General features: G+C 42.7%; 1 protein-coding gene across 4 annotated transcripts in view; it reads left to right on the top strand.

Moving 5' to 3' along the window:
• The window catches only part of LOC117270712 (transcription factor COE1), a 111,351-nt gene continuing 84,436 nt past the window's right edge, over positions 1 to 26,915 (top strand). For 2 of the 4 annotated variants that reach the window (XM_033648484.2, XM_078172530.1), the window contains exons 1-6: positions 1 to 713; positions 1,487 to 1,643; positions 2,392 to 2,452; positions 3,562 to 3,617; positions 13,538 to 13,611; positions 18,010 to 18,078. In XM_033648484.2, the coding sequence (XP_033504375.1) occupies positions 583 to 713; positions 1,487 to 1,643; positions 2,392 to 2,452; positions 3,562 to 3,617; positions 13,538 to 13,611; positions 18,010 to 18,078 (548 nt within the window). In that variant the 5' untranslated portion in view covers positions 1 to 582. Of the gene's footprint in view, positions 714 to 1,486; positions 1,644 to 2,388; positions 2,453 to 3,561; positions 3,618 to 13,537; positions 13,612 to 18,009; positions 18,079 to 26,915 lie in introns of all 4 variants that reach the window. The other 2 variants (XM_033648474.2, XM_033648494.2) reach the window with 1 other exon arrangement.

Below are 26,915 nucleotides of genomic sequence, written 5' to 3'. Positions count from 1 at the left end.
GAGTCACAAAGCGTTTTCCTCCGAGAGGGAGCGGAGTGGCGAGAGCTCGGGAGTCATCCGCAGGAAGCAGCGCTGCTCTGGACACCGCAGACCTCAACACGTCCCGGACCGCTGGGCTGAGGGGAGCACAAGAGAGCGCAAAGAGCCAAAAGAGGAAGAAAGAAGTGTCAGATAATGATGACATCTGATCCGGGTGCGAGTTGATCTCTCTTTTCTGTCTGACAGCTTGAACTGTGGATCTCCAAAGCGCACCGGGAGTGACTTTTTAACACCTTTTCACACCAGGTCTGCCCGCGTCCTGCCATCCTTCTGGCGATTTTAATCCGTCTGTGGACATTTTGGATTCTAATGTTCCGATATGATTTTCCTTCCGTTTTAGAGCACACTTTCTCACGAGGACTAGAAATAAAGGAATAAACAGTCTTGATCTGAAGCGAAGCGCACGCGGCAGCCGCAGCACAGAGCGCACCCACGTTGCTTCTCTTGAGTCCGTGTGAAGGATCTACAGGAGAACAAGTGCACAGCCAGCCGGGGAGAGACCGAGACACAGAAGGACAGGCACCGAGCTACGGAGGTTTGTTAATGTTTGGGATCCAGGAGAGCATCCAGCGAAGCGGCAGCAGCCTGAAGGAGGAACCGCTGGGAGGCATGAACACTGTCCGGAGCTGGATGCAGGGGGGCGGCGTGCTGGACGCCAACACGGCCGCCCAAAGGTGAGCTCTGCTCGGGTGACAGAAACACGCTACCACCTTCCTTCACTCACGGAAACAGCGTGGTTTTGCTGTCAGGACCCTGCAGCCGCCCGTGCAGGACACGAGGCTGCTGATGGGGAGAAGCAGACGGAGCTGCTGTCCGGAGGAAGAAAATTGGATTTCTGTTGCTAGGATAATTTGTGTAATTAAGATTCGTGTGCAGGATATAAAATTCCAAACACATTTAATACGCTGTATAATTTTAAAAGAAGGCACTAAATAGTTAATGGCAACATGTGTTTGTGGTACAGATTTTTACGCACAGGCAACGTGCGCCTTCTGGACATTGTTGGCTGAGGTTTAATGAGCATGAAGGCAAAGGGACAAATAGATAATTCTAGGCCTGTGTTTGGGGGTTAAAGTATGGGGGAAAATCAGCCCATCTCCCCTTTTTTCTAAACATACATGGCTGTAGGAGAGGGGAGCAAGATTCTTAATTTTGCCCACAGAGATGTAAAGGTGGATAAATCATGACCTCCTGTCTGAGATTACCATGACAAGAGCAGACTTCAACACAAACACATTTGATTATATTTTCAGAAAATTGTAGATTTAGGTTTTGTTTTTCAGAAAATAAACTTTCATGATAAGGAAAGATTAGCCTTAGTAAAATCAATACAGTATAAAATGGATTACTGGCTGCGTATAGGTCCTGAGATTTGTTTTTACCTGCCTTTACAAAATCAAACTTTTTAGCCTCTAACACCGACTCATCCACGCCTGTGTGTCCGCAGTGGAGTGGGTCTGGCCCGGGCTCACTTTGAGAAGCAGCCGCCCTCCAACCTGCGGAAGTCCAACTTCTTCCACTTCGTCCTGGCTCTGTACGACCGGCAGGGTCAGCCGGTGGAGATCGAGAGGACCAACTTCGTGGACTTCATCGAGAAGGAGAAGGTCGGTGCAGACACTCCCGGTGGTCTGATGATTTCTTATTGTTATTAAATATGCTGAAAAACAATTTAGATTTCCCAAAGGCCTGATTATACCACTGTGGAGTCTGATAATGGTGACAGTGTTACATTTTAAATACTTACAGTAAGTCATCAATAAAATATTTGCTGCATTTATAAACCATTATTATTATTATATTTATTTTTATTATTAGTAGTAGTATTATTAGTAATATTATTGTAGAATAATTTGGATATAAATAGACAGCAATATGCACATGTTGTAACTCAAAAACTTCTTTCGAGCCAGCTGCGATATTTGACAAATAAGAAAACTACTCTGTGCGTTTAAATTGTTTTAATTTACAGCTGGATCCAACACAGACACTTGTTCTGTACAAACTGCGGCGGGGCAACCGGTCTCCTCATCAATTATGACACCGTTTAAATTAGCTGAAATGCAGCGGGAGAATTTAGTGTGGGATTTATTTGCCCTCCAAACACAACCAGTAATTACAGAGGAATTAAAAAGCCACAATAACACCCTGATTACACGTGGAGAAATGACAGGGCTGCCCTGCTTTAATATGTCCGCTCTGAACATAAATCATTTATTTAATGTGTGACCGGTGTGAGGAATTCAATAAGTCGGATGTACACTTCACGGCCCTGCATGTGCAGAGAGATGCGTTTTAATTTGTCCTAAAAATATTTCATTAAACAGCTCAGTGTGTGTTGTGTGTGTTAAGGAGACGAGCGGAGAGAAGACCAATAACGGGATTCATTACCGGCTGCAGCTCCTGTACAGTAACGGTGAGTGAGCCACACACACTCATTAAGTTATTTACAATAAATTTAACCAAATCAGCTTGATTGCGTGTTCTTCTCTTGCAACATAATACCCAGAATGCACACAGGAAGCAGATTATATATTTTTTAGATTTAATGTGGAAAACTGTGCAGCAGAGGGCCAACATGCTGCCACAATGTGTTTATATCAGTGTTGTGTTGCGCTATTGTGTAATCTGACTGATTTCTGAATAAATGTCGTGATTTCATAGCAGCTGTTGCGGGTGATTCACGCCAGCTTTATGGCTTCATCACTGTCACTGTCCCTAAATGAGCTTGTCCAGTCTGAAGTGGGCTGTGTGACAGTTGCATGTTGTGGTGGTTGTGGATTGTGGTGGAAGGGAGACAACATAAACTGGCACCAGCCTCCTCTCAGATCAAGACATGAGGACATAATTTGTGAATTAGTATTATTATTTTAATATCATTTGCATGTGGAAATAGACAACAAAGCTGCACCTACAAACCATTTATCAGTATTATTGACTGTTAATATAAAGATGTGTAAACCAAAAGCTGAAGACATTTAACTATTAACGTGTGTGTGTCATGTGTTCAGGGTGATTAAATCACAGCTGTGTGGAACAGAGGTTTGAAGGTGCTGTTGTACATGTGCAAAGGCCTTTGGGGCAAAATTGTGATTTTGAGATATCTAAAAAAAATTAACTTGACTCAGGCTCAGTATTACAGTTTAAAAAAAATATTATTTACTATTATTTTTACAAACACAGCACACACACACAAGCTTCTCCAGGGGTCACCCTTTAAAGTGAAGCTACGTCAGGTTACCTGCTCCACCAGGAATGATTATTGCCCCTCAGATTGTTTAACTTTGCTAATTTTTCCAAGGCCTAAATTATTATTTTTAAAAGATAGGAAAAGAGAGTCTAAAAAAAAAAATTGTATATCAGAAATATGTTTGTTATCCTCCTATGACCCCTAATTTTCAGGGGAGCTTCCTCCTGTGTGAGGCAGGAGTCTATCACTTTTTATGTTTGCTTAATTTGACACATATACTAATGCAGTTTTGTATGTCGTTCTGCTTTTCTTTTTTCTTCTCTGCATCCCAACAGGCATCAGAACAGAGCAGGACTTTTATGTTCGACTCATAGACTCCATGACTAAACAGGTAAACACACATTTCAAAACACACACACATACACACACACACTCTCACAGAGGTCTGTCACCTCTCCTGTTACCTCTCTGACAATGAGCTGCTCCACTGATCCGCCTGTACTCCGCCGCCCTCCTCTATCTGCATGTACTCACACACACAAAAACGTGTGTTTATGTGTGTGTGTGTGATTCTGTGGGTGGGTGTTTCCACAGTGTGTGTGGGTGGGGGCACACACACACACACACACACACACACATACACATACACATACACACCGCATGGCTCCAGGCGTTTTTGCCTGTACTTCTCTTGCTGTGATTAGAGCGAGGAGGCAGCGAGCGGGTGTTGAGGAACAGGGGCGTAATTCTGCTGCTCACAGTAGGAAGTGGAAAGATATAACAGCACCTCTGGGATTTGGTCTGCCGAGTGTAGCGAGCATTTTCTGATCAGATCCAATTTTTCTGTTAATGTTTGTGTTTTTGTTTATATGTACCTTTATGACAGAGAGGTAGGGAGGGAGACAGACTGAACAACAGACAGAAGACAGACAGGTTTAGTGTTTGTTCTCAGTGTTCCTCAGGTAAACTGAGTTTTTGTGTTTTTGCACAATAAACAGAGAGTGATGCAGTGTGTGTGTGTGTGTGTGTGTGTGTGGTATGAGGAGCCAAGAAGCCACGCAATACACTGAATACTTGCTAATGTGACTGCAGGCTCTGATAGAGTCTCACATTGCTGCTGCCACGCTGCAACACATACTGTGTGTATGTGTGTGTGAGTCTGGCAGGCCTAAGGGACCACACTGTTCCCTAATAACACTGTTTAGCTTCAGCTTGGTGGGGTGACAGCCAGCTACACACACACACACACACACACACACACACACACTCAGTCGGCCCTTGCGGTGGAAGTCCAGGAGAGGAGGAGGAGTGGAGTTTTGACCTCCCAAACACACACACACACACACACACACACACTTCCACGCACACACACATACACATACATTTTCATGCCTGAAAAATTAAATGGCTGATTTCTTTTTCGCCTGTGCGCAGAGATTTTAAGTTTGAAAAGGAAAAGTCATTTTTCCTCAAGACGCTGATGCAGGCAGGTGTGTGCTGCACCTGTGGGCGTCTGCAGGCTGGTGTGTGTGTGTGTGCATGGCTGAGTGCTGGTCTGTGTGTGTGGAAACATGTGTGGTAGTGCAGGGGTTCATATGTGAGTGAGAGGGAGAGAAAGAGATGAACTAATGGGAAACAGTGCAGATATTTAATGCTGTACGTATGTATGTGTACAGGCAAAAATGCACATCGAGCAATAAAGCATGCTCTGTTGCATGTGAGCGTGTGTGTGTGTGTGTGTGTGTGTGTGTGTGTGTGTGTGTGTGTGTGTGTGTGAGAAAGTGTGAGATTCCCAGTGGTAGAGGATTGGAACATTAACAGGTGGTCAAACCAAAACAGCCGTGTGGTTGGCTTAGTTGGTCAGTGATGTCATGGCCACTGTCCCTCTAACACACACGTACACGCACACGCACACACACACACACACACACACACACATACACACTGCTGGTCTGCCCTCTCATTGTTCCATGTCATTGTTGTCTCACTAAACAGGAAAACTGAAGCGTCTCAACAATACAGAGTTTGGTGTCTATCTGATCTCACTTTACCGATAAAGACACCCTTTTGATCTAAAACAGAATCACGAGACTGGAATCTTCCGTCATTAATAGTTTTATTGACAGGTTTTTTAATATACAGCCAACAACCAAGCTATTAATGTTTTCAGATATAACTTCTTTAGGCCGTACAACTTAACCTTGCTCAAGAGTACGCCGTGCGATTTACTATATTAGTCCAGACGGAGAGGTAAAAAAAGCAACAAAAAAATCCCCACAAGCCCGCGGCTGTCGAGGGTTTAACGTCACCAGCTTGACACACTGAAGCTGGACAAGTGGCAGCGGCTACAAGAACTGGCTGGTCACTTTCCCTAGTCTTTATTTGGTTGCAACCATAGCATCAGCTGTACCCGTCTTTAAAGATACACTATGCAGAATTTTTCTAAAAAAAACAACAACAATGTACAGACTCATACAGACGTAATCCCTCTCAGTCATCACTTATGACCCAGTACAAGTGTGTGGTAGTGTATTTGTCTGCAGAGACTCTGCCCTCTACTTATTTTCTGTGCTCGGGACATTTATGGGTGTAGACCGCCACGGGGCTCAGGTGAGGTCTGGGAATTTTTGCAAAGGTAGCAACCAGGTGCCAGACAGTAAGGAGCACGCATCCAAGAGACACAGCACCAAAAAAAAAAAAAAAAAAAAAAAGCTAATACATGAGGGAAAACGCCAATGAGAGTGAATCTGAGGTTGGCTTTTAATTTCACTTTTGCTGGCGATAGTCTTTGCAGCCAGTAATCGACCATCCTGCCTGGTGTACCTTTAAAGAAAAGCCCCAAAACAGAGAGAGGCGGAGTTAAAGATAAGGTTGAAACAGTTTAAATGTCGTATAAAAACTCGATAAATGTCATGAGTCACAAAAGAGTCAGATAGCAAATCCTTAAAGGAATACTGTACTCGCATAATGATCACTGTTACTCACCTTGTGTTATGCTAAATCGTGAAGAAGACTTTGTTTTTGCACGTCTCCATGGTGAACGAAGAATCCACAAATGGAGAAAATTCTTGATCAATTGTAGTAAAAGGGAGGCCGCGTTAAACAACAGCAAAACTATATCATAGCTACTTCAGTTCATTAAGAATTTTCCTTGTTTTTGGATTCTTCGTTCACCGTGGAATTGTTCTTTACAAATTCAGCATAACACAGAGTGAGTAATTGATACAAATGATCATTTTGCTGGTGAAATATTCCTTTAAAGTAGTGATTTCTCTTAGATTAGTGGTTCCCAAGCAGTGGGTCGCGGTCCAAAAGTGGGTTGCGGGTCCACGCTGAATGGACCACAAGTGGGTTGAGAACTTGTCAAAAACAGCACATTTTGAAATACAGTGAATTTCTGGCACAGAGCCTTTAATTTGAAGTGTTGTTTCCTGCTGTAGTGTGAGAGACTAATAGACAGCTACATGACAGAGACAGCAAACTAGGCTAACGACATGTCCAACCACAAGTATGATGCTGACTGTATTAAACTGTGTGAACCTTGAACTAATGACTAAAGAAAAATTTGGACCCTGTGGTGCACCACTGTCTTAGAATATGGGCAGTGAACCCCTGTAACACATTTCATATTTTTATAAACTCCAATCAGTGAAAGAAACCATTAATGAGACATTGCTTTGGGTCACAGAAACTAGTGGCGTATCAGCTTTCAGCAAACTTTGACTCTATCTTATTTGTCTATGATTAATTCAGTAACATGCAACTTTCTTAATTTTTGTATACACATGGGTGCATTTTATCCAGTCAAAATGTACCAATGGGATCCTTAAAGTGCTTTGTATGTTAATCAGGGTTGTCAAGAATGGAAATGCACGGTCTTATATTTTTGTATTATGCTGAGTATATTAGGCTCATATCACTGATTCTGTTTATTTCACAGTTCTGACTGTGATTCTTCTCCCGGGAAAGTAAAGCCTCCAACGTTTGGCACCTAAAGCTGGCACTTACATCTGTTATTCTGCTATTTCTGTCTGTCTACCTGCTTTGTGTGTGTGCTGAGAGGGCCAGCACTGATTGTGTTAAATGGAGGGGGAGAGTGCCTCCCAGTCTTCATAAGCCGAGCGTTGAGCGTCGGTTGATCACGACTCTGTCCCGGAGAATAAAGCATCTGTCACTGCGGCCCTGTCGGATCACTAGCTCGCTAGTCGACCTGACACTAACGCAGGAGGAAGTGTGTTCCCCTGCTTAACGGCTCCTTGTTTACACGCCGCGCATGTCACGCTACTTCAAAGGTGGAGGAGAGAGAGCGGTGGAGATGCTGTATGAAACGGCCTGGTGGTGAGGCGGAGAGGGGGAGGAGGCAGAGGAGGAAAAAAGCAGATGAAAGACAAGAGGAGAGCGAGCGAGGTGACAGTGTGATGAAGACAAACGTGGGCTGGGATGGTGAAAGAAGTTATGGGAGAAGAAGTTACATGGTTACACAAGAGCCTGCCACAGAAGCAGGATTAAATATTATTTTCAGATCATTCTTTGATCCTGATTGGAGCTCCAGATGCCTCAGATTGCAGAGCAGGACAGACTAAGTGATATTAGAAACTTTAGACCTCAGTTTTAGTTCATTTTTCCGTGATTGGGAACTGTTCTTATCCCACAGTGTTTGAGCAATCATGATGCAGTGAAGGGCACCCCTCATGGTGTCCAACCAGGGGGCCAGGATTGTTAGACTTTGACCCCAGTCTGCCTCAGAGGGACACGACTCAAAAGTCGGCAAAGCAGGGAGTGTGCTGGGAATAAGTGGATATAATCTACTGTATATCTACATAGTGAAACAGTGACCTGCTTACTTAGTTTATCACTTCCTGCATAGAAAATGATCTGTTACATAAGCTGCATTGTTAGCACCACTTTTGCTCGTAGAAACTTGACATGATCAGATTAAATTTTGCAGGGTTTAACACAAAATAGAGATGTGTTTCAGCGCTATTGACTTTTCTGCTACGTTTGCCACCTCTGTATGAGTTTAGACAAAATATTTCACTTCTCACTCCCCTTGTTGAAGAACTCCTGCTGCTCACAGACATCTGTCCTCTATCCAGCTAAAGTTATGGTCGACTGGGATAAAGGAAATATGAGTAATGTGTGTGTCATCGTATCAGCACTATGAATTCTTCTATATTTACCAGCTGCGACAGCGGGGCTGGTATTGTTTTCGCCTTGAGAGCCTGTGTGTGTGTCATTGTGGCAAAATGTGATCCTGGTGACATCTAGTGTAGCGGGAACTACCACAGAAGCTGTTTGGAGTATTTTGCCAGGTGTTTATTTGTCTGTCTGTATGAGATTTTGTCACTGCGATTGCGTCACAGCTGTGCAGTCATGAAAGTTGCAGGTGTGTCGATGAGATCATGATCGAGGCAGAGTTTGAAGATGGGTTTGGTCCAAGCCATAGGGCTGGGAATAGGAAGTAGGCAAGGGGCCATTGTCCGTCCTCTTTACTCCCCTGGTCCACATTCATTTCAAGGTGCAAATTGCTGTATGGTGACTGTAGTGACCCCATCACAAGATGGTCTCTAGTTTTAATGCTGTATGAATTGATGTCTGTTGCAGAGGTGATAGATTTAAGTAACCTAAAAAAGGGCATGTAAGGATTTATTGACCTATTCTGTGATTTTGGAGAATAACTCAGTTACATCAGACCTAATTCTGTTCATAAAGATAAATGTATTCACCTGCCCCAAGGTGTGAAGGGTTTCTTTTGTGTGTATGTGTAAGAGAGAGAACAAAAGAGCAAAAGTGCATAAAGAGAGAAGACGAGAGAGGTTGAGATGGCATTGATGCATGTTTCGTCCAGGGTAGGAAAGTTCAGAGGAAGCTGCCTGGCCCACACTTTTCCCATGGCACAATGAGCAGGTCTAATCATAGACAGAACTATGGCTTATAAAGTGCGTCTCTTCTTCAGACTCTCTCTGTTGTATCTTTTCTTACAGTTCCCACACTCACATTTGTTTTCATTAGGCCACAACTGAAGGAAAATATTACAGTTCAGTTTGTGATGGAGAGGGATTAGAGAAAGAGTTTCATATGTCTTGGGGTTGGATCAGCATCAGTGGTGTGTCAACGGGAGCTTCTTTGCTTCGGCCACAGCCAGTTGAACTCTTTTCAGTATGGATATCATTTTATTCTGCTCTCTGGATTGGTTCATTAGTTTCTCATTTGGCTGAAGTTGCACATCAGCCATTGCTGTACCATCCTGTCTGTCACCTTGTAGAACAGCTTCTTGACATCTTAGCATAGCACCAGCTCTGTCTCGCTCTGTTGTTGCACTTTTTGCCTGGAAATTAGATTATTTTTGATTCATATCACACAGCTCATGCCTGCACTGACTGGGCGTACACAGAACTGGAGTCCTGGACCACCAGGAGCCCTTTAGGCTTCAGATTCATGCATCGACTCAATTTCTGCAGACGTTTTTTAGCAACTGGAATATGTGCACATGCATTGAAAATTGTTACTGACAGAGGCCCCGGGCCCTGAAACAAATGGGGGCTCCAATTCCAGAAAACACAGAGGGTCCTGGAGACAAGTAGCTATTAGTATGAAACGCTTTAGGCTACAACAATATTGTAATGGGGCCCTCAGACTGCACAGCCCCTGTTGCTGCTATCCATTAATGCCGCAAAGCTCCAAGCTACTTTCTGAGGACCATGTTTGGCTGTAGTTTCTACAAATGAGGGGCTCAGTCTACATTTCGGTTCATGCTGGGGCCCCGTGTGGAACATGTTCGCCCTGGGGCCCCTGGTGGGACAGTCCAAGCTCATAGGCAAGATTTTTACAATGCTAGTCTTTAAAAGTCCTCTTCTACTTTTTCACATAACTGCATCATCTGTGAATTGTTTGAGCCCAATTTTTACAAATGTCAGACTTCTCCACTGCCAGTCAAAGGTCTACTGAGAATAATACTGAGTCTCGTTATTTGATTTATGACATCAGAACTATGCAGCCTTGAACTTTGCTTTTTTAGTGTGAAGGACTAAGAAAATGTGTGACCTTAGTAGACCAATAAAAGGTTTTCGAATGTCCAGATATCATCAGCACAAGTTGTTGCAAATTGTTTTGATTTGTTAAAGGGACAGTTCACCTTGAAATCAAAACTACATATTTTTTTTCTCACCTGTAGTGCTATTTATCAGTCTACGTTGTTTTGGTGTGAGTTGCAGAGTGTTGGAGATATCAGCTGTAGAGATGTCTGCCTTCTCTTCAATATAATGGAACTAGATGGCACTCAGCCTGTTGTGCTCAAAGTGCAAAAAAAAATACATTTGAAAAACTCAGCAGCAATGTCTCTTTCCAGAAATCATGATCCGGTTACTCAAGATAATCCACAGACCTTGTTGTGAGCAGTTTCATGTAGGAACTATTTTCTTTCAACCGAACTACACCCGCCAACTGTATCACCATGCAGAAGCAATCATGCATCTACTAGCACCACTGAGCTAGCTAACATTACAGCTCAGCCGAGGTGGACGCCATTAATGTTTACATCTCGTGCTGTCACAAGCACAATTCTCTTGTCCATGAGTAGATGCACGCTTCCTTCTGCGCAGTGATACAGTCAGCAGGTGTAGTTTGGTAGAAAGAAAATAGTTCCCAGATGAAACTGCTCACAACAAGGTCTGTGGATTATCTTGAGCAACCAGGTCATGATTTCTGGAAAGAGACATTGCTGTTGAGTTTTTGTATTGTATTTTTTTGGCACTTTGAGCGCCACAAGCCGAGTGCCATCTAGTTCCATTATATTTGAGAAAAAGCAGACATCTCTACGATCGATATCTCCAACACTTAGCAACTCAAACCAAAACAATCTAGACTGATAAACAGCACCACAGGTAAGATAAAAAATATGTTTTTGATTTTGGGGGTGAACTGTCCCCTTAAGCTTTCACTAAGCTGAATGACCTTTATTTACAAACTCAAACTAACGTTCAGTTGATGGCAGCAGGTAGTCTGAACCCCCGCTGAAGACTATTGGAGAGGACAGTGAAACTTCTTCAGCGCTCTCAGAGAAAAGTGAGCTTGTCACTCGGTGAGACTTGCTGGAGTTTAGAACGACAGATCAAACAGACTGGAATAGACCAAAGACAGACGGGGTGTGTGTATTGACTGATAGATAGCTTAGTGGTGTGTGACTTGTGCTTTCGCTTTATTCTGAGCTTCCTTACCAGAAGCAGGAGGACTGCATAATGGAAGCAGGTAAAGCCTCAACTGAAACTATGGCCAAAGCTTTTTAACATTAGACTTCACCTGATGTGAGCAGAGGAGGAGATGTTGGTGTCATTGTTTAGATTTTCTAAAACAAGGTGTGTGAACAAGGTGTGCGTGTGGTGATGGTGGTGGTGGGGGGTGACAGACTCCCAGTGAAAAGACAATGGGTGTGAGTGTGTGTATGTGAAGTAGAGGTGTTACTGCTAAACTTCGTGTTCTTTTAGGTGAATTGAACCTGTTACCCTCAAAAACACCCCAATGGAAGAAAATCACACCACAGCTACAGCATGAAAAAAAGAATCAAATTCCTCTCAGTTTGACATCATCTTTGTGTTTTCCCATAGCGCACTGCTGCAGAATATAGTCATCTCCTCTCATCAATTTGGTAGATGTAGAGTGCAGTGGTCTGAAAACATGCAAATAAGTTTTTATGCATCCATGCACCGATGCAGACAATGACTCGCATCTATGGGAGGGTCTGATTGGCAGCGCTTTGTTGACTCTGACAAGATTATGAACAATGTGCCTATGCTTAGTCTGAATTTTGAAAATAATGATATGAAGTTTTATAATATGAGGATGCAACTAATGTTTGGAGATTTGTCTGTAATTGAAAGATATGGCAGGTGATATTGTATGCTCTTCATATTGTCAGCAAATTCCAACAGTGAATTGATCCTACTAATGTCTACTAATTGTCTTTTCAGCCAAAGCACAAAGTACTTTATTTCTCTGTGCCACAGAGCTCCATTGTTGTCCATAAAAAACACATTAATAAACCACATTTTGCACTGGGTGACATTACCTTCATTGTGATGAGCATTGGCACTGTAGTTAATTTTCAGTTAATCCCACATACATAACAACCTTGTGTCATAAACACTCACTTAGAGCACCAAATGCATATTAATCCGCAGTTAAAAGGTTCAATCGAATGCACCGTTTACTCCTGTTTGAGTCACATTAGCTAAAACCACAGTGCCCAGCTGTTTTAGGAAATCACTCAAGTTTTTTTGTAAACTTTTTTGTATTGAAACTATATATTGCAGTTCCTCCAGGATTTTTCAGGCTACTTTGGGGGATTGTTGATGGCTAATTTCATGGCAGCTTTTCTAAAAATTGTTTACATGTTGCAACGTTTTTAGGTAAGTGCAGTGAAGTTGCAGGAGCATGCAAAAATTGCAAAATTAGCTGCAATTTTTTCTGTGTAATTCTTTAAAAATCAAAAGCAACTTGTTCCAGTGGGAATAAAACTGCACTGTTCGGACTACACTAACATTACCGTTAACCTTGCATGTTTAATCTAACTCACCTTGATTCTGTCAGCACTTACTGTAGATGTGTATGCAGTAGCCTCCGTCATGGTGATCTGTCTATTGTCCTCGCGTTTCAGCCCTTTTTCGTGTGTGTTGTGTAGTAGAAAAGTGTTTGTCAATGGATGTCATTTGTGTTCCAGAACAGGAAAGTTTACCACCGCTTTCGTGCAGGACATCAGGGGACTAGCTTGCACAGTTTTAATCGTAACTTTTGTTGGTAAATTTGAGACGTTTGTGTTGCACATGTCTGCATCTTCACAACCAGAAACAACAAAGTGATTTTGCTCAAGGTCCGGCAGAATTCATTGTTAATTGTTGCAATCGCGACATTGCAACATCCTTGAGGGGCTGATATTGGTCACCAAGTTAAAAAATGTTAACCTTCACAGACACAATATCTTTTCTCCTATTTATACAATTCTTTGCTGTTGACAGCTTTATTTAACAAACAAATAAAAGAAAATTGCACTGATATGACTTTGGCTACCATGCTGTAGAATGGCTCATTTTGAATCAATTGCACAACACAGACATCCTAAATCAAACAACTTAAACACTTGTTTTTGTTACCATATCTCAATCCTTCCTCAACTTGGATGAAGCACACTTGAAACTAGCACCCTAGCGAAGATGGAGAGGACTATTTGCTGGATCTGAACTTTGTGTTAATTCAGTTTTGCTGTCTGTGAGCTAACAATGTGTTTTCTACCCCTCTCTACTTTGTCTCTCTTAACAGGCAATTGTTTATGAAGGCCAAGACAAGAACCCAGAGATGTGCAGAGTGCTGCTGACACACGAGATCATGTGCAGGTGACGATGAGTGCATCAAAATTATTTCCTCTTCCCAAACTATCTTCACACGATTGTTCTCGCTTTACTTTTCCTTCCATCCCCTCTCCTCTCCCCTCCTCTTTTCTCCCGCAACATACTTTGTTCATCTGCAGAAAGTTCTCACCAATCACCTCTCTGTTCTCAATACATTTCTTATTTTGTCACCCTCATTAACCCCCCCACACATACACACCCAGACGCATGCATACACATCCACATGAAGCCGTATCTGTTGAGGAAGATGAGTTTTAGCTCTCAGAGTCGTTGCTTTAATTATAATCTAAAGATGAATTTCTTCGGAAGTAGGTTGGGAGGAAAGAGATCTATTTATAGAGGCATTTTACCAACCTATCCTATACAATAGGAAACGTGTGTGTGGATGCATGCGTGGTGTGTGTGTGTGTGTGTCTGTGACGCCTGGTTAATTAGGACACAGAGAAACTCATTAGTCAATCTGAACCCTCCTGTTGTTTCATGGCTAACAAATGGGCCTTCCTCCACAATCTGACTATAAAATATAGGCAGGGTCTCTCTCCCTCTCACTTACACACACACACACACACACACACACACACACAAAGAAGTATGCATATGCACGCTCCCTCATGCACACTACAGTTATAAAAATTCAAATTTAGCACATGAATTAAGTTGTTCTTATTCCCTGACCTTGTCACTGAACAACTTTAACTGTAACAATATAAATTGGGGTTCATCTATATGCACAAGCAGGGACTTTAGCCGTGAAATCAGGCCCACTAATATTTTATTCTATAGCTCACTGAATAATCTGCAGGCAGCTCAGTTACAGAGCTTTATACTATAGAAACCCCTTTGAAATTCTGATATGATTTACAAGGAATTTATGAATAAATACAGATTTTATCGTAAATTATTGTTGTTCATCATGTTTGGGACGCACCGTGAACACAGATAAACTGTTATGTACAGTGTACATGAACTTGTACAGCAGAATGGCCTCCAATATTCAAACATTTCCCATTGGGGAGCAACAGTGCAGCGGCAGCAGTGCAGAAAGTACGTAAACACTCGCCTGTCTGCGGCAGCCACCGAGGTCAAAGTTACGGCTGTTGCCTCGTGTTCTCACATGCTGATTCTGCAGCGGGGGCCTCACACACAACACGCGACGTGGAACACACACACAAAGAGCTCAGGGCGTCCATTAATCAGTGTGGCTCATTGTCATGGTGGTGCTATTAGCCATATGCTCCCAGCCAATCTGCCACCACATAGACCTGCGTCGCAAACTTGGTTGGAGCTCTGGCACGAATACATAAAAGGTTTTACTACAGAATGGACGACAGAGGCTGCTGTACTGTTTATATCATGTGTTTAGCACAGTTTTTGGCTTTTCAAACAGTTGTCCCTTTAGTTTAAGGTTGGGAAAATATCTTATCCCACACATTAAGATATGTATCAGCTTTTTCCAGCTCGTTGTGGAAGATACGTGATGTTTCCACTTGCTCTGTTCCATCAAATTGAAATATTGTAAATATTTTGTGCATCATTTTATACACCAATTCAGTCCGGCATATTTGGTTTCTCTGGAAACTTCTTGAATAAAATGTGAGGAAATCATTCCCAGCGCCTAAAAATGACACTGTCAAATTGCTTGTTAAAGATATTTAATTTCAAATGGTACAAAGCAGAGAAAAGCAGCAAATTCTCACATTGAGACGCTGGAACCTTTTTCATTTATTGACTAATTGATTAATTGCTGGCTGACCTCATCTAAAGCTATTGTAAACCTTTATTACTTAGATTTTCACATATAGATCTGGTGTAAGTGGCACCTCCAATTCATGCTATTGAGACTCTATTGTTTACAAGTGTGTGTGTGTGTGTGTGTGTGTGTGTGTGTGGTGGGAGGAGGGGAGATGCAGGGGGGACAGCAGATGATTAGATCACCAGGATCCAGAGCAATAAGTGCTACATTACCCCCGTCCCGCCCCTCGTTTTCCTTCCCACTACCCCTCCATTTATAACATCTTCCACTCTGTTCCCATCTCCTCTTCCTCTTCTGTCCTCCCTTAATCTCCCCTCCTCATCTACCTCCCCACCCCCTCCCCCCTCTCCACCCACCCCTCCCTCCTCAGGCTTTCTCTCTTCCTGTGCTCCCCATTTTCCCATTCCCCCCATCTCCGGTATTCCTCCTCTCACCTCCTCCTGGTGCCGGGGCCGGGGCCGCGTAGTGACCCAGTTCATAGAGCAGCAGAAAGGAAATGACAGGGAGAGAGCAGAAAGAGACGCAGAGCAGCAGATAGTAGAGACAATGTGTAAGGTGTAACGTATCAGTCTCTTTCTTTCCACCTCTGCCATCTGTGACGGTGGGAAACCTGAGACGTCTCCCCTTCCTCTTCTTCCCACCCAAACCTCTCCCCTCCCATCGCCCCCCCTCCCTCTCACCCTCTTGTTTTAGCTTTCCCACCCACGCTCATCCTTTCACTCTTCATCACCGCTCCTCCCACCCCCCCGGCTTTATCCTTCCCCTCCTGCTTACACCTTTATTGATAATTGATGCACGCAAGAAAGCTTTGACAGACTTGCAGTACATATGTGTGAATTTTGGAGTGCATGCCAGTTTTTTTTACTTGTCTGTGTGTGTGTGTGTATCCCACCCTCTCCTCCTCTTCTGAGCCTCAGGCCTATTCAATTGTCTCCACCCTCCACTTCACCTGTTCGTCAGTACAATTAAGATAGAGTGGAAGTTGTCATATAGTGTTTAAAAAGAACTTGCATGGTCCAAATTCAATTAACTTCTTGATTAAAAAAAAAAAAAGTGATTCTTTCTGGGTTCAAAACGATATAATGTGTTGCTCACGACCTCAAACGCGTACACACAGTTTCCAGGAGATGAGAACACAGACATCAAAATGATCTCTGAACGCAATTTTTATACAATACAGTTGAAAAATCAAAATGATTTTAGGTTTAGGGCAAGATCATGTTTTTGGTTAAGGTTACGGAACAATCATGGTCATATTTAAAGGGACAGTCCACCCCAAAATCAAAAGTATATATTTTTCCTCTTGCCTGTAGTGGTACTAATCAGTCTAGATTGTTTCGGTGTGAGTTGCCGAGCGTTGGAGATATCGGCCGTAGAGATGTCTGCCTTCTCTCAATTTTAATAAACCTAGATGACACTTGGCTTGTGGTGCTTAAAACGCCAAAAAAAATACATTTGAAAAACTCATGACCCATTTACTCAAGATAATCTACAGACCACCTGTGAGGAGTTTCATGTAGGAACTACTTTCTTTCTACTGAACTACATCCATCAAGCATATCACCATGCAGAAGGAAGAGTGCATCTACTCATGACTGAGAGGCTCGTGCTCGTGACAGCGTGAAATGTAAACATTAATGGCGTCCTCCTTGGCTGTGCTGTTAGGTAAGACAAGTTTGAGTAGATGCACTCCTCCTTCTGCGTAGTGATTAAAAAAGAAAATAGTTTCTACATGAAACTGCTCACAACAAGGTCTGTAGATTATCTTGAGCAACTGGGTCATGCTTTCTGGAAAGAGACATTGCTGTTGAGTTTTTCAAATGTATTTTTTGGCACTTTTTTTTTGAGCATCTAAGTGCTATTATGCTCGAAAGAAGACAGACATCTCTACGGCCGATTTCTCACACACTCTGCAACAACTCAAACCAAACCAATCCAGACTGATAGAAAAGAAACCAAAACTGACTGTTGGTCAGCGATGTTAAAGTCAGAGAATTTGTTGACTCATCCTTCCACCTGGACGTCCTCCCTTTGTGACTTTGTGGTTCTATAATAGCATCACCTTACTTCCTCCTTTGCTCCCAACAGAAAAAAGTCACAGTTATGACCGCTGCAGGGCTTTGTCACTTGAATGTAAACCAAAGTCATTTTGGGGCACATGCTAAAACAACTGATCCGTGGTGGATGTTTTATTTTTTTTTTTTTGGAGGACAGAATGCACAAGCAACTCCTTGACTGATGATGGAGGTTTTAATCCATGTAGTTGAACTCACTACAGGAGTATTTGTGTATGTATTAAGATACAGCAGGATTTTGGAGCATATCACAAAATGGCTAAGCTCACCAGCAGGCTAGTCCTCTCTCTCAGATCCTGCCATACGCTCACTTCCTATGCCATATGGGTCTATTTTTATCCGTGCTGTCAGCATGGAGCTGCTAGACTTTCTGTAAAACTCAATTTGGTGTTAAGTTCTCTACATCAGTGCAGACAAAGCACATGGTATGCTGTAACACTCCCATTTAAACATCTAAATGTGAACTCCCGTATAAAGTACTGTATGTTCCCTGTGTCTAACTCCTTTCTCACTTTGACCCGTGTCTTCTACTTCCACTGTCTTCTCTTTTCGTAGTCGGTGCTGTGACAAGAAGAGCTGCGGCAACCGTAATGAGACACCCTCAGACCCTGTTATCATCGACAGGTACTGTCTCTCACTCCGTCTCTATCTTTGTCTCTCCTTCACACACACTCTCACACACTCTCTCACACTCACATACTGGATGATGGACTGCGGTGACCTGTTTGAATGGCGGTGTGTGACGGGATGTTTGCGTGTTTAGATGATCTGCTGTCACTCCTGAAATAGACACTCCTTAGATAGAATCGATGGCTTCTGACAGATTGAAACATTTGAAACCAAAGCTTTGCGTTTATGAGCCAAACAGCAGGACTTGTGTGTGATTTGATGAGAGGAATTAAACGTTCACACGCATGTTACACTGACATGAGCTCACTTCAGTAATGCAGTCACTGACCCGTGCAGAGGGGACATCAGCTGCTCAGTTACTCTTACCTGGCAGATTCAGGCACATGCATACACACATGTGCACTTACGCACATCTTCAGACTTGAGTGAACAAACAGCGCTTAGACAAGTGTGTGTGTGTTTCCTCTACGTAATGCAAAACACAGAGCTGTTTACTAGCAGAAGCTGTCTGTCGTTTTCACTGCCACTTTTTTTCTACCTGTCTGTCTGTCTGTCTGCGTCTTTCTTTCTTCCTGTCTGTCTGTCTGTCGAGGTGGAGGACTGAAGTTACCCCCCCCCCCCTTCCCCTCCCCCTCCTCTCTCAGTCTCTGTCTCTCCTGCAGCAGCAGCGCAGAAAAATGGGTCATGAGCAAAGAAAAAAGTGACAGAGAAAAACTGAAATGAGATCCAACCTCATTTTAATCTGATTTCTTCTTGGCAGTTGTTTTAACCCTCTGTGAGCAGGTTTCTCTCCGTGCACATCTCCGTGTGTGTTTTAAGGAGTAATTCACAGGGAGTGAAAGAGTGCTGATTGTCATCACTATCGCCACATTATCAGAGATCATTTTTTGGTTGCTGTAACCAGCAGAAGGTAAAACCCACTTTAAGTCATAGAACAAAATATATAATTTACATAGATTTTTATGGAAATACAAGTCATTTTTAATGAGATCATAGTAAATATCTTACAGTATGATCTGATGTAAGATAAAAAAAAAATCATCTGTGATTATGTGAAATAATTTGGCACTCTTTTTAAATAGAGAGGTGGAGCACTTCCCTTGTGGCAGATCACCATGGGACCTTATTTTGGAAAATGTGTACAAAGGTCAAGGACGAGAGACAATTTTTTTTTAATCCCATTTGAGTTGTGCCAGGAATTACACATATGATATTTGCCAATTTAAAAGACAATTTTGCAACTGAAGAAAGTCAGTTTGTCGTGAAACTGTTGAAGTATAAAGGCTCGGACATACACACGCAGTCCTATTTATAATACAAATGAGGGTCCACGTCAACCCACTGCAGTAAACGAGGGCTGGGAGAAACATTTACCATCCTCCTACTGCCAGGTGAAACTGAAACTAAGAACATGCAGCTGGGTCTAGAGTTTATGTCTGTCAAATATCACACTTAAAACTAACTTCACCATGGTGCAGAGGCTGCAGCAGGCTTGACTGCAGAGTTTTGGACTGACCTCTGGAGTGAAATGTGTGCAGTCCCCACTGTCACAAAAATGGGCTCAATGCAGACGTCTACACAGGAGTCTCGCAGCCCCTTGAGGACATGGGTAAATGACGTCATTAATGTCACATGGACTAAAACAAACCCTTGCAAGACACATGGACACGGAAACTATGAATTGGCCCTAAGATTGTGAGATAAGATAATTAGAAGGACTACACACTAAAAAAAAGTTGTCTAAGTGACATCATAACTTTTTCCCTCACTGAAGCTATAATGCCTGTGTGTTCGGACCAGGGTGTACTCACATGAGCAGCAGGTCTTGCTTGTTACCTCTCAGCTGATAAAAAGACCAGGAGTCGCTGGATAAAACACATCAGGCAAGATACATTTACATTTGTGCCAAGGTAACAGGAATGTTGGTGTCAGTGACGTATACTGTGCAATATGAGAGACGTAGGTCACTGAGCAGTTTCACACGAAACTTAATTGCGCTTCAACAAATTTCTGACAAACAGCGACTTCCTTGACTTATAAAAAAGGTCTTCTACATTGACAAACATCTTTTTATTTGTCTCTTGCTGTTGAGTACATATTTTTTCTGAATTAAGGTCCCATGGGGTACACTGGAAGGGGAGGCACTATGCCCTTCTATAAAAAACATAATCATGTCACTTTGTGAAGACTGGGCATCACTGTGTATTCAGCTTTTTCAAACTTTATACATACCTTTCTATACCTGGTATTTTTAAGGTACAATGGACTGCTGCCGCTATTAATGCTAGCTTTGTCTTGACTAGTTTTGGGGACGTGCTTCAGTGATTGCATGCTTATGGTTTCTTACAAACCCAATTTAACAAACTCAAGTGACTTTGAAATCAGAATATTGCAGTCTTTTATCAGTGTTTGATTCTTTGCCTTTTGGAGGGGAGGTTCAAGGTTTTAACCCCAAAGGCAATTATTTAGGACAGTTTTGACAGTTGAGACAGCCGACCCTGTACAAGTATTGTTGTTTTGTCTTCCATCAGAGACCACAAAGGAAACACATGTTTTAGGTAACGTAACACTTTCATGTACTCTCTTCTCGGGTCAAATATACATGAATTGATGTTTCATGTATTTTTCTTTTTTTTTTTTTTTAATCAAATCAAATCAAATCAAGATGAATATATCACAGTAGCTCTCAGTGTCTCCGGTGTAATTTCTGCTGTCAACATCTATTTATATATATTTTAACATTTTGAACTCACTCTTAACACCTAGACCCCAAGGAAATAAATTTCTATCTTTGTCATGTATGATGATAAACTCAACTGCTCTCCTCTCCTCTCCTCTCCTCTCCCAAATCAAACACCTTAATTCAGAGTTTTAGCTTTAAGGATTCGGCTCCACTTTCTCTCACCTCCCCCACTTATTTTTGTGTTTGGAGAAATCTTATGAAGTGGATAAACACTTGTGTCTCAAAGTGATCTTTGATGGAGCTTTTTCAAAGAGCACAATACTCAGTTTGTGTGTGTGTGTGTGTGTGTGTGTGTGTGTGTGTCCTATGTGAGACACAAAGAGCAAAAGGCGTCTTGATCGACAGCTACACATGATTGTCTTATTTATATGTGTGCGTTTGTGTGTGTGTGTGCGTGCGTGCGTGTGCATGGCCCATTGGCAAAATAACATTTTCAATTGCTAATTCAATTACTAAAGCTAGCAGAAAGAGGCAAACTTCTGGTCTTGCCCCCCAGTACCTGTCTGACCTCCTCCACCCCTTTACTCTGCCCCAGAACCCTCACATACAGAGGTGGTCTGGTTGACTGTGGAAGACTGTGGTAGATATTTATCCAGCTAAATATTTTATAACACTAATAACAGTGGAATTATTTTATTTAAAAAATGCAATTGCAATTTCTGATGAAACTGTGGGTGTGAGTTAGGGGTGTAATGATCCACCGATCTGGATGGGTATATCAGTTCAATGATCAATGATCCAGTATCATCGATGCAAAGTGAAAACATCCATCCATATCATCATCTTCAGAATACACGTTTATTTTGAAAGTCTGTGTCACCGTCAAACAGCAGCAGGCAGATGGCAAGCAGCCAAGAGAAAGATGATGAGGATGACGTTGTTTACTTGGAAAAAATTAGCAGTGTGGACATACTTTGGATTTCGGAGAAAAAAGGGGTCAACAGACAGAGCACATGCTGAACATAAATGCTGTTATGAGATAAAACACGACGCAATGTTACCTGCCTGGATGGGCGTCTCATTCTACTAACGTCTCACTTCAGCAACATTAACTGCTCTGTTTGAACAGTGTTAGGCTGAAAAAACATTGCTGTTCTGTCAGGAGACTCAATGATGTAAACCAACAGTGAGAAAGAAGAAGTTAAAATAATACATGTAATTTGTTAAGTTATGAATGGAGTAAAGTCCGCTAGCGGCTAGGCTAATTCATGCAATGTAAACATGCTTGTGCTTATAATGGGTGGCTAGCAAAAAACAACTGACATGTCTATGAACCATGACAGGTATTACTGAGCTGAATTTTATGCCTTTGTTAAATGATCTTGTTGTTAATCCATATTTTATGGCTGTTTGGAGAAGTTTGTCTTCAGGGCTTTAAGCCAGATAGACCTGAAATTTTATGAAAAAGATGATGGTTGGGTTAAAATGAAAAGATTTCTTCCAGAAAGGAATTTCTGACAGAAAGCCCTGAAGGCCAATGAATTCCATGTGCTGTGTAATATCTGATAGTGGAGTCAGTATTAAGTAAACTTTACTGCACTTAAGCAGTTACAAGTACTTAACATTATTTGTGTTGTTTTTATCTTTAATGGCCAAAAGCAAAAAAGAAAAGGGTGGCAGCTTCTTCTGTAATCAGTTTTGTTAAATGGGTAGATGTTATTGTCTCATATCGATCGCAGGCCCCTGAATCGCATTGTATCGAAATCATATCGTGGCAGACGTATCATTGTCCAAAGAATCTATATGATATTGTTTCGTGATGAAACCAGTGAATTACACCCCTAGTGTGAATGCTACTTGCTGAATAGCTGACACTACACTGCAATGCTTGCTATCAATATTGAACAATACCATTAATGTATGAATGATGAGGAATATTTTAGGGTGTTTTTAAACTCTGTTTATATACTGCAATGAAGAGGATGTGTATGACTGTCATTGGATAGCTGAATGATACCAATACTGGGGACTATTTCAAGGTTTTTGAAAGCTGACGCTACACTGCAAAGCTGGCTTAAATGTGTTAGACGAAGGTGAAGGAGTAGCAGTAGTTGGAACAGTGTGAATAGGTTTAATAAGTATGAATGTCATTGAAAATTTGAATGATAACAACACTGTAGAATAGTTCAAGGTGTTTGAAAGGCTGCCTCTACACCGCAGTGCTGGCTTAAGTGTGTAAGAATGAGGTGAAGTAATAGAGCGAAATGGGTCCAATTAGTATGACTATCATTGGAAAGTTGAATAATACCCATGGAATATAGACAGTTAACTTCACAGAGATTGAGCTGAGGATCACCTCCCATGTTTGAGATTTCCGGTCAAAAAATATAACTTGCTTTTATATAATATTGTGAGAGAGATAGGACACCCTGATGACCACAGTGTGTGAAATTTGTGTGTGTCAAAAATGTCGTTGGGGCAGCAGGTTGTCCAGTTTTGTTTGTAAAATGTCTTCAGTCCTGTGTGTGTGTGTGTGTGTGTGTGTGTGTGTGTGTGTATGTGTGTGTGTGCGCAGGACATTATAGTATCCTTATGCCACTGCCTTTTGTTTTTGTCGGCTATCTCAGACATCTCAGCTTACACCCCATTATATATTCACCTGGAAGGCGTATGTATGTGTGTGTATGTGTGTGTACGTGTGTGTGGTTGGCTGTGACTTGGGTTGGGCCACCGTCTGAAGACAAAGTGACAAAATAATGGAAATATAATCATAAGATGTGTGTTACTGAACTGTTTAGAGCGTTGATGTTTAGTATTAGTGTGTGTGTGTGTGTGTGTGTGTGTGTGGGGAGGAGCAGAGTGAATTGTGGGAGATTTCGGGGAACTTGGTCAGGATGGAATGTCAAGGTTACCGTGGATACCGTGGGATACTTCCTGTAGCCCCCCCGCCACTTTGCAGTGGTTCACAGCCTCTCAGTTTAACATCTGGAAATCTGCTGTCCGACCCAAACATGTGGAGACAGAGAGACAAAATAAGAGCTGTAAGTGTGTCGCTGCTTGTAAACACACAAATACTCTCCAAGTCCAACTGAAAATTCATCTAGTCATCCATTTTTTTGCAGTCAGAAGTAATGTTGTGTTTTTTAGATTCAAAGTTAACAGTTTTTTTTATTAGAAGGGATAAAAACAGATCTTTGGGGAAATATCAGAAATGTTCCTTCTCCTCTCAGTGGCTGGAGGGGTGTGTGGGTGTCTGTGCTTGATTGACAGCAGCTGTGAGGCTGAGCCCCAGCAAGAGAACAAGGGATTAAGTGACAAACTTGCGCTGTAGTTTACAAGTCATGTGCAGTATGTTGTTAGCAGTGGTATTAAAGAGTGAGAGCCACATCAGCACCTGAATGCACCGAGGTGACATTCACAGGTAAGTTGATGTGATTAAATGTGCTGCAGCTGTGCAGCTAATTAGCTGTCAAGCCTACGAACACTGTTCTCCAGTGAATGTTTGGTTGGTCATCCAACAAGCTGAGGTGCCAAACAAGATGTGTGGTCATGTAACGTATCCTCATACAGCGGTTTGTATGATATCTAATGATTTAGCGTCCCATGAATGACATTACGTACTTAATGTTAAATTACATAGGTTTAGGCAATTGAAATTAGTGGGTCTGGTTTAGGGAAATAAACATGGTGATGACGTAACTTAATTTTGGACCACAGTGAGGGCCAAATTACCGAGCACACTGGACAGCTGTGGAGAAGCGGAACCAGCATCTAAGACAAAAAAAAAAGCCCCCAGGAACGGTGCCTGGTTTTGAAACCAATTTTACATAATGACCAAACTTTAAATTACAACTTCCGGGTCCATCATGTGATGCCATGGGGCCCAAAAAGACTTTTTCCCATAGACTTCCATTGTGAAAGAGATGTCTGTAAATCAGTGGATACATGTTTTGGAGCATCAGAATCCCCGCGAAATGATTCGTTCCACTATCAGGATTTGATCCGTTAGGTCCGATAACATTTAGAAAGTCTAGGAGAGCTGCATGATTAAATCATTTTTATCCCCATTTAAGTTAGCAGGGCACTGAACCGGAAGTTAGGTACTCTGTTGGCAGAAGTTAGCCGCTCATCTCTAGCCTCTAGTGCTCTTGCTCTATGGGCTTTACAATGAGGAAGATCCATGTATACTGCAGAAACTCAGCTTATGTGGCTTGATGCGCCACTGAGCAACTCTAACAGGAATGAATGGGGCACCGCCTCAATCGCTGTATCCAGTTCTCTTTATACATCCATCTGTTATAAGTAGCTTGTATTAAGCAAGTTGCTCGGTGCTGCATTGCACTTCCTCCTGTTTCTGCTTTGACTGTTAGTGTTTACACGGATGGGAAGCCAGTGAGGGATCATGTTCCTGTCCCTGCACTAATGACTCCCATTTGCTGCTTATAGCACTTAGACAGAGGAGAATTACTGGAGGAAACACAAGATGTGGGGTGAACAGTGAGAAAGACTGCAGTGCAGGGTGAATCACACCAGTAAAACCATTTCAGATTTGCCTCTAAAGAATGCTTCCTTTTTCAGCAGCATGTCCTCTCTAACATCCTGTTTCAAAAGGAAATACATCGAACTGAGAAAATAAGATGGCGGCAAAATACATGATTTAAAAAGTTATGCCATTCCGGTGTTTATCTCGATATAACAAATTCAAACACTCTGCTGGCTTCTTATTTGTACGTACAAACAGGTGACAGACATGGAGAAAGGAGTGCTTGCATGTGACTGACAGCTCATTGCATGGTGTCAGTGTGGATATCAGTCCTTGTGTGCATTTGTGTGTGTGTATGTGTGTGACTGACAGCTAGCTCATCGTGCCGGTTTTTGTGTATGTGTGTGAGTGTGTGTGTGGCCCAGTTAATCCATGTTGTAGTGCAGCAAGTGTCCCGCTGCCTCTCAGGGTTAATATAGGGTTAACGACATGCAATGATATCCTATCATACGCCTGCTTGACTCCTAAAGAGCCACATCCACCTCTCCTCCTCTTGTATGTATGTGTGTTTGTGTGTGTGTGTGTGTGTGTGTGTGTGTGTGTCTGCCATTCAGTTTCTCCTCCTTGTATCTCCTACTGTCTTTTCTCACTCAACATCCTCATCTCTTCTTATGTTTCTTTCTCCTCCCACACTTTCAGTTCCCCTCTTCCTCATCTCTCTCTTTCGTCCTCTTTCTTGCCCTTGCTCCCCCTCACCCTGTCTCACCCGCCTCACTCTCCCTCCCTCCGTCTCCTTCTCTTATTCTCTTTTTCGTTCTTGACTCTGTTTTACTCTCTCTGTGGCCCTGAGGGGTTACCTACCTCACTGCTCAGTTCGCTGCCTGTTTAGACTTCCACGATTGGCTTAATAGGCTCAGGCTGTGTGTGTGTGTGTGTGTGTGTGTGTGTGTGTGTGTGTGTGTGGGTGGGTGGGTGGGTGGGTGGTTGCGAGTGTAGTTCGAGGGGGGTTATAGTCTCAGGCAGTGTGTGCTCAAGGCTTAGATCGGTGTCAAGACTTGAGGAAGGCAGTTTGAGTGTGTATGATATTGTGTGTGTGTGTGTGTGTGTGTGTGTGTGTGTGTGTGTGTGTAGGGGGGGTTATGGGTACCAGTGTGTGTCCTCGCAAAGTCTAAAGGGGCCCACATAAGCCTGAGGGGTTTAAGGGGTTCCCCGTGTGTGTGCGCACTTGTGCGTGTTTGTGTGTGTGTAATCTATAGGGTTAAGAGGGGTCACTGCTTGAGGAAGAGATGATGGGAAAGAGAGGAAGGAGGAAAGGATAGAAAAACGATAGAAGGAGGAGGTAAACATGATAAGAGAGCATTTACAGGGAGTAAAAGGGAGAGAGGAGGAGCGAGAGGAGGAAGAGGGTAAGAGAGGGAGAAGGAGAGGGAAAGGGAGAGGGAGGGGGCTTGTCTCAGCAGATAGGAGAGAAAGGAGGTGAGGAGGAGCAGAGTGGGGTTTGTTTCAGGGGATAAGAGCTTCAGTCTGGGGAGTCCTGTCAATCAAAGAGCGCCGGGTGGGGGAGGAGGGGGCTCTGTCAATCAGCTGGGAGAGTAGGCAGAGTAGGAGGAGGAGGGGGAGGAGGTGAAGAAAAGCGATAAAGGGAGCGAGGGGGATCTTCTAAAC

Source organism: Epinephelus lanceolatus, chromosome 11 (genome assembly GCF_041903045.1).
Source record: "Epinephelus lanceolatus isolate andai-2023 chromosome 11, ASM4190304v1, whole genome shotgun sequence".
NCBI lineage: Eukaryota > Metazoa > Chordata > Actinopteri > Perciformes > Serranidae > Epinephelus > Epinephelus lanceolatus.
The sequence above is the reverse complement of the archived record's forward strand: the minus strand, read 5'-3'. Positions and strand labels throughout refer to the sequence as shown.